The 8,500-nt window shown below is 42.2% G+C and overlaps 1 protein-coding gene and 1 long non-coding RNA gene across 2 annotated transcripts in view; both read right to left on the bottom strand.

Annotated features, from left to right (window-relative positions):
• The window catches only part of LOC109287618, a 21,788-nt gene extending 19,801 nt beyond the window's left edge, over positions 1-1,987 (bottom strand). The window contains exons 1-2 of the long non-coding RNA XR_002094915.1: positions 1,977-1,987; positions 1,838-1,840 (exon numbers count right to left, since the gene is read on the bottom strand). This is a non-coding gene — a long non-coding RNA (uncharacterized LOC109287618). The remainder of the gene's footprint in view (positions 1-1,837; positions 1,841-1,976) is intronic.
• A 1,118-nt stretch (positions 1,988-3,105) lies between these two features.
• ZDHHC6 (zinc finger DHHC-type containing 6) overlaps positions 3,106-8,500 on the bottom strand; it is a 24,931-nt gene continuing 19,536 nt past the window's right edge. Inside the window, exons 7-10 of the mRNA XM_019502804.1 lie at positions 6,731-6,772; positions 4,942-5,087; positions 4,809-4,852; positions 3,106-3,721 (exon numbers count right to left, since the gene is read on the bottom strand). Of these exons, the coding sequence (XP_019358349.1) occupies positions 3,618-3,721; positions 4,809-4,852; positions 4,942-5,087; positions 6,731-6,772 (336 nt within the window). The 3' untranslated portion in view covers positions 3,106-3,617. The remainder of the gene's footprint in view (positions 3,722-4,808; positions 4,853-4,941; positions 5,088-6,730; positions 6,773-8,500) is intronic.

Here is an 8,500-nt window from a genome sequence, read left to right on the forward strand (position 1 = left end):
AGAAACTGTCCATCAGGAAGTCTCTGCCCTGTGCCACAAGCAGATTATTTTAATTAGTGCACTAAAGCAAAGAAAACTTACTGAGTTTGTTGACAGTTTTCTATGAAGAAAAAACTCCATTTTGTTTTAAAAAAACTCCATTTTGGTCTTTCCAGTTCTGATTGTTAGCACCAGAGGCATGTTTATATTACTTCCAAAATCCTAAATAAAATAAACGCATTCAGCTCTTAGCTTTAAATATTAACTACAGGAACATTGCTGGGATTTAAAGGATGGTATATTACTACTAGGTTGCTCTCACCTAAACAAACCCCTATTGTTTTAATATATAGAAATAGGGGAGGGAGGGAGGAAAAGACAGCAAACTTTGCAAAACACTTTTTTGTGTAGTACAAAGTCAGATTCTTGTCATCCAATGGAACATTAAGGATTAATCTAATTAGAAGTCCTAAACCCATCCTACATTTGACTTAGTAGCAGGCCCATCTTTAGAACTACTCCATGACATGCTTGCAGTTGTAATTTAATTTTCCTGTAAACTGAATAGATCTAAACTTTTCTCAACACACAGAAAAGTTGGTTTGTCTTGCATCATCTTCATAAAACAAGGCATGTTTTATACTTCCAGGAAAACTCTCTGATTTAGCACAGGTGAAGTTCAGGACACGCGAGATAAATACGTCATAGAATTGCTGAAAAATTTGTGCTCCCTGCTCTGCTTTCATTTCGGTGAATCTCATACGTATAAAGAATTTCAGGTGGGGAGTCCAGTAAATGTAAACAACAAACAGTTCAAGTTGGTAATGCACCTGGAAATACTCAATGAAAAGTATGAACTTTATATTCAGCATGAGGCCAATACAAAAATCTAGGGCTACTTTTTTTTCACAATAGTGCAGGATTGAGTACTTTTTAATCACACAGCTTGCCCTTTTAATTCGGCTTGGTGCTTTGGTATGGTAGCGCTGGCAGAACCTGCATTTTACTAACAGGAGAATTTATGCTAGCAAGAGATATTGCATTCATCTCTGGACAGATATAACCCAGGATTGCCCTGTACACACAGCCCCCTCCTAAATCAGTTTTAGTGACCAGCTGAATGGACTGTCACTTTTCTGTCATTGATTCAACAATGCAATCCCAGGATAACTGTTCAGACACAATTTGTGACATCCTGGTGTAGTTAAACTGTCAGTACTACTTATCCTGTGAAGCTTTTTAGGAACTATACCAGGACAATAGAGATGGACATCTGAACAACTGCACTTTGTCTGAGGATCAAATGGTTTATCTCAGGACAAACGTGACACCTTTGAGTGGCATGTACCTTTTGTATTGTCCAACAAAGTCTGCTTCTAGAGATGGAGGCAGCTAGAGATGCAAGCTAACAAAAATGAGCTGTTTAGAAAACACAGTAGCTGAGTCACAGAAGTGAGTGCAAGCTCCCCCCTCACCTGACACAAGCAGAAGACTGACCCAGGCTGCTCAAACTTCATTGTTGGAAGCAAGGTCCAGTAAACCTTGCCTCTGTATGCTGGGGTGTTCTTCTGCAGACATCAAGTAGATGAAGTCAACAGCATTTAGTCACTGTTAGAAACAGGAGAGAGGTAGGTCATTGCAGTAGAACGCATTGTAATACATGGGTGTGTACCTTAGAAATTTGCTGCAGTAGAATGTTGGCCTAGTTCTGTTTCCAAAATTACCTTTGATCTTTTCCTGTCTGATGCTTATCTGGAATGATTCACACAGAAAGAGATGGTTCAGAATAGCCCAAATACCTACCAACCCAGGGATAATGCCAGAAATATTAACTCTCTGTCTGTTACCACCCCTCAACAGCCTATGGAATTAGCTTGACCAAAAGGAACCTTGGGAATACATCCAGCATTTAAAATATTTTTGGGGGGGATACATGGGGAACCAGACTATACCCACCTACATGTTTGTGTCTAAGCAGTTTAACCTGCCTAACCTACATGATCACCCAATTTTACAGCTCTTGGGTGTTTATACACATGCTCCGGGAGGTGTGTAGGGGGGTACTTTAATTAGAGTGGCTCTGGAGGGTGACGTGTATGTGGGGGCGCTTTAGCTAAAGCTCATCAAATGAGCTTTGAAGCACCCCTGCTGCCACTTTTCAGCATGGAAACGCTGATACATGTGACGCTGGAGTCCACTGGAGCGTGGTAATTACCATGCTCCGGTAGACTATTAATAGTCTGCTTTGACACATTGTGCATCATGCATCAGAGCAGCTTCAATGTATGTGTATAGATGCCCCTCTTTTCTACTAATGTAGAAATAAAGTTTTTAGAAAAGATGTTGGTTACTCATTAGTCACTGGTTTCCAAAATCTTTAAGCCTTGCAGGGTAACAAGCAGTTGACATACAGAGCCCTACACACAGCCTAACGTTAAAGAATCATAAATTCTACCCTTGGATCATAGCTTCATAGGAAAGTAGGACTGGAAGCGACCTCCTGAAGTCAGCTAGTCCAGCTCTCTGCTCAAGCCAAGGTCATCCCTACCTAAAACAGAGCCAAGTATATGCTTAATCAGCTCTTGAAAATTTCCAGGGATGGAAATTCCACTTATCCAGGTAGCCTGGCCTCAGTCCTTTTATTCTCCAACCCCAGTTCTCTCTGCAACAGTTTGAGGCCATTGCATCTAGTCCTATCCCCCTAAAGCCACAGAGAAAAGACTAATCTCCATTTTATCTGTAATTCATGTACTAGAAAACTTCATCAGATTCCCCCTCAGTCTTTTTTCCAGAGACAACGATCCTAGTTCTTTCAGCCTGTCCTCATGCATCTCAAATTGTTTTTATAGGTAATAGCAAAGACCCCAACCCACAAGGAAGGGTGCTATGACCACAAATAATGCAGCTATCCCTGTGACTTTTCACCACTAATTATTTGGAATTTTTTCCTTTATCTGAACATAAAGGGGACCAGTTATTGTTAAGAGCTAAAATTGTGTCTTCTGTTGAGCCTCTGGCTCTTAAAACCTTACCACCATTAAGTTGCCTTTTTCATCCCCACATCTTTCTGCACCTGTACATTGATCACTATAGCAGTTTGAACACTGGAAAATACACAAGCAGACATACAGAATACACATTGGTGTTTATTTGTGATTGGCAAGTCACATTATTAAAAGTTGCAGGTACCAAATCCTATACTTACATTTGAAATTTATTTTATAATTTTCAGGGGCCATTTGAGACACAAAGCAAAATAAGCTACAAAAGAAAAGCAGCACGCATCATATGCAGATGCGATTGTAGAAAAATTAAAACAATACTCCCTCTCCCATCAGGGTATAATTAAAAAAAATATTCTTAATTTAAACAAAAAAATAAAATGGAAATCAAAACTATCCTTAGGGTGAAAAACTTGAACGCATCATCCATGGAATGGTTTTATCAGTTATAAAATGTGTAAAAAAAACAAAAAAGAATATAGATCATGGCACTATAGCACTTTTACATCGGGAGGAAATTAAAACCCTTTTGTAATATACCAATTGCATATATGTAAAGTAATATACACAAGGTTTCAAGTAATGGATTGTGTTCTGAAAGGAAAATTTCATTTATTAATAAAAATAGTGAAAGGGCTATCTATTTTTCTTTTCTCCATCGACTGGTTGATCCAGTTCAGAATCATACTGACACTTTTCCACGCAATTCCTTGGGAACCATCCTCTGACTCTTGTTTCACCTACAGGCAAGACAAATTATATTAACTGTAGAACAGAGCAACTGTTAGTTTTTCCTACACCAAATCTACATACAGCAGGAATAATGTAATCTTTGCCACTGAGAATTTTACATTTGCTCATTCAGATGAGTAGTTTACGACTGCTGTTTCGAAAAGTGCCTCAAAGTTAACTGCCAAAGCATTTCTAGCCCTAAGAACTCTCAGACTTCCCAGGAAACGTATTTAAGCCTGCATGTCAGAGTGCACACACAACAACCCCCACCCAGCGACTCTGTGCGTCTTCCTCATTCCACCCAGACTGGAGTTTGGAATAACATGATTAGAATGACAAATCCTGAAGTGCTTTTCTACTGTGTAAAGCATTAAACTCCTAATTGTTTGAAGTAGAACATAAAAAATTGAAATTGTGTCCAGATGGAGGTTAGAAAAGTAAGAAGAATCAGAATTACATTATTGTAAAACCTAATGTAGCTTGTTAAGATTACATTTTCTGAACTAGACTGAATGCTTCAGTACTTTTGTGTTCTGAATTATTTGTTAAACTTGGACTTGGAGTAAGTCATAAATCAGGAATAATAACAAGTTCTAGATCTCATACTGGTCTATTCTGCATGCTATACTTTTTTTAATAACTGTTTGTTTATTAAGTTATAACAGGTTTATATTCTATAAATAGCAAAAACAAAATGACAAATCAGTATGGGAGTAGGCACCATTATTATCATGAAATCTTTCTACTTAGCAAGGTGTTGCCCAATGCTCTTTACACCATCCTAGATATTTTCTTTTTCCTGACTGATTAAATTGCTCGTTGATCAAACTGGTCATGCCTATCAATTATTATTAATAAAAAGAAACTAGATGGATGTGCTGGGTCATTTTTGTAGGTGATCTTTAGAATATAAAACGGCGTATCATCAAACAATAAATATTTCCCACATTTCAATTACAGAACATTTTTTTAACCTACAGTTTTCAAGGACAAAGACTGTCCCAACTATATTACGCTGGTCTCATATGCCATATTTTTACACAATTATAGAACAAATTTGAAAATGGAAAGCAACTACAAGTAACTGCTTTGTACCATCAGTAGTTGAGTCAAGAATTCTTTCACCATACATCCAGTGTCTGAAAAAGAAAATAAAAATAATTCCATTAGACACAGGGGCTAATCTCACAAATGTCTTAATCAGATTTAATTATGCAAAGCCACTAACTTTAAGCCTCTTGTGGCTAAAATCAGATCCCCTTTACTCAGTGCAATTCTAGGTTCCTCTGTGCAGGGTGTCGTGAAGAATGTTTTAACACCTTTAGTCATGGGGCAGCAGGCACCACTGTAGTCTTCTACCGCTTGGTACCGCACCTGTAAATTTAAACAGATAGTATACCACTGAGAGCACTTGTGTGTGTTTTCTGTCCGTATCAGTTTTCCCATTATTTGCCGTAACCACACCAGTTAGGAATGTAGCACTGAAGAGACTCCCCAGCTCATCACGTCTAATCTCTGGCTGTCACAAATACCAGGACATATAAACCCTTTCATTAACCTACCAAGCAGTTAAAAACATACTGAGAAATCTAAATGCACTGTGATGAAAGCTGCTGTCAAAAAAGACACCTAAGCCTGGGTTAACTGTTTGAAAATGAAGAGTAGAATCATCCATATTTTGTACCACCCTGGAGACATTTGCATGACCCTGGCATGTGGCATGCTTCTGCTTGCTATTAAAGTTCTTACTATCTAGAAACCAAGGAATGAGTACAAACTAAGTCAGATACATTTTAATTAGAACAGGGGTTCCCAACCTTTTTATAATGCGGACCAATAAACAATCTAATTTCCATATTTAAATCTAATTTTTACCAGGTGGGGTGGGGCAGGGTTGCAAGGATCAGATTGGGTTGGGGCTCTGGGGCTCCCTGCAGGGGAGGGGGCTGCGCAGGCAGTGGCCCAGAAGGACCCAGCTGGGGCTGCCTGGGAAGAAGGGACTCTGCTGCCTTGCCGAGGAACAAGCAGCAGAGCCACCTCCCCATCCTACATCCTGGCCATTTCCCTGCCTGCATCCCCCGATTCCAAGCCGCGAGTGGGGCTGGGGGGTCCTGCCCAGCCTGGCGCAGGCCCCAGTACCTGGTGCACAGGCAGCACCTCGCCAGGTGTGGCCATGGCAGCGGGACAGAGCGCAAAGAGCTGCTTGCCTCCCTCCTAGGGCTGCCCTGCCACCCAACTTTAACCCCGCACGCATGTGACTGCTGGCGGCGGAAGCTACGGCCCGGCAGCCAACATGATGGTTGGGAACTCCGAATTAGGATGTTTTGTTTTTTGTGAAAAACTGACGTCTTTGTTTTCACAAGTTTAAACTGGGTAGCTTACGTTACAAAGAAAAATAAGAATCGCAAAAAAACATGTAAGGTTGCAAAAAGACATTGCCTTTGTGGCACCATAAAAAAATGTTACGGCACAGACAGACATCCAAACAGACATCCATGCCCCTTGTTGTGCCACAAATGCCTAAAGTTGTGGCTGGGATAACAGATGGTAAAAATCTGTACTGCTTGTGTGTGGTGGATGTTGGTTTGCTTTATGGCAAAAGAAGGCAGATAACTTAGAGCTGTCTCCAGCTGCTCTGGCTGCATCTCCCAGGGCTTCAGGGACCTGATTCTGTGTACCTTGAGAAGTCCCCTGCAGGACTGGACCCCTGGAGTGCAGAAAGTGCGTGTCTGGGTTTCCTGCTTGCAGAGGCATACCCCAGGCATCTCCAGGTAGGGGTTCCCAGGTGTGCGTACTGCACTGCCACCGGCCAACCCCATTCACAGCTGCCCTGCAGGATCGGGTCCCTGAAGCCCATACAGTGGCAGGGGCCTGACCGTACAGGACAACAGGTGACATCTGTGTCACCCAATGAAGCAGATCAGCTGTGCCAGAACACAACCTGGCCCAGCTGATCCCACTCCAAGGATGACGTCTGTTTATGGCCTCAGATTGCAAGCACCTCACAGAATACTTACACTTCTTAGTCGCTTGTCTGACTTTTGTTTGAGCTGCTCAACCTGTAAAACATTATAAACAGAAGAGTAAGGTGGCATGTAATTAACAATGTGTTACCAATTTTAAGTAAATTTGTGTTGTTGCTGGTATATTACTATTCTGTATCTGAGGGCCTGCTTCTGCTCCCATTCAAATTGACAGCTCTACTTCACAGGTGTAAGGTCAAACCACAAGACACCGAACTGAACTCTGCTGTTGGTGGCACTACTGAAATTGGCAGTCAAACCTAAAAAATAATCCACTGATCAACAGATTATAGGCAATACACCCAAGAATGAAGAGTAAGGTATTTAAGCCAAAAGAGTTCTACAATGTTTGGCTTAAGGACACTTACTTGCTGAACAATCACGATGACTAGGCTCTGGATTTAAATCTCACCTATAAGAGGTCAATTCATTCTACATGGGTTCCTATGCCCTACTGAGCACTACAATATTTGAGCGCCTCCTGCTCCCCTGTATGGATTACCAAATGGATCCTTGAGCTTCCATTCTTGCTTCATTCAGTGCTCTTTGTCTCAATCACAAACTGCTCTGCAGGGACACAATTTGGAACTGTAAACACTACTTGCTTTACCCACTCCTGTTCTTAATAAATTCTGAGTATAGAGTCTACAGCAGGGGTGGGCAAAATGACAGATCCAGTTGGCAGCTGGACTCCATTTCCTACCAGCCCTTGCCCGCATGGCTGGGGCTGGTTTTCATGGAGACCCCAGCAGCAGCTGCGCTGTGAGAGTGTGGGGCCAGGGTTTTCATGGAGACCACACCCCAGCAGCGCAGGCAGGATCCGTGGCAAGGTGGGGAGCTGCTCTGGGATCAGGCTGGGATTTCACAGGAGTGACCATGTGGGTCCAGAGACAGGGTGGGCCTGTGATCTGCAGCCTGCACGCTCTGGGCATGGACATGCAGTCAGTGGATTGTGGCTCTGCCCTGGCTCCCTGCAGTGGTGACAGTGTGGTCCGGAGCTGGGGCAGAGCCGCGATCCGCTGCCTGCACACCCCTTCCAGAGCTCTGCCCTGGCTCATGTGGTCACTGCCACAAGATCCCAGCCAGGCTCTGGAGCAGCTCCCTGCCCTGCCAGCACTGCTGGGGCCAGTCTCCACAGAAACCCTGGCCCCACGTTATCACAGCAGGGCTGCTGCTGAGGTCTCCACTGAAACTGGAGCCACGTGGACAGCGGCTGCTGGGAGATGGAGCACACTGCCGGCCAGATCCAGCCCACAGGCCAGACTTTGCTGTAGACCAGGCATAAGGAAACTGAAACTAGCTTGGATACTAGACGCAGTCAGGCTGGGTAGCATGCAGCTCTGCATGAACCAATTATCCTGCTCCTACACTTATTACACAGCAAACACTGCATAACAGTTCTACCAAAAAGAGTAATTTATACATGAAAGGAGAACCTATCAACACAAGAACGGACCATATTATTGGTAAATATCGCCTTATATAAATGAGACTTTTAAAATTACATAATAAGAGAATATAAGGAAGGAAGACATGCTTCCTTCATCAAATTACAAAGCAAATACTTGTTAACTTGAGATTCAGGCAAGTATGCTGAAGGGCAACGTAATGACTGGTAAAGCATTCTGCACCCAAAATTCAGTTTTGGGTTTTTTTACAGCATATTTAAAATTCGATAAAAGGTATATAAGGAAAAGCACAATATTTTAAAAATCCTATACGTGAAGTAGTTTGTAAGAAAAGGTATTTTAAAAGTTCCAATAC

The sequence above is a fragment of the Gavialis gangeticus genome, unplaced genomic scaffold (assembly GCF_001723915.1).
Source record: "Gavialis gangeticus isolate Ggan-Ray unplaced genomic scaffold, GavGan_comp1, whole genome shotgun sequence".
Taxonomy (NCBI): Eukaryota; Metazoa; Chordata; order Crocodylia; family Gavialidae; genus Gavialis; species Gavialis gangeticus.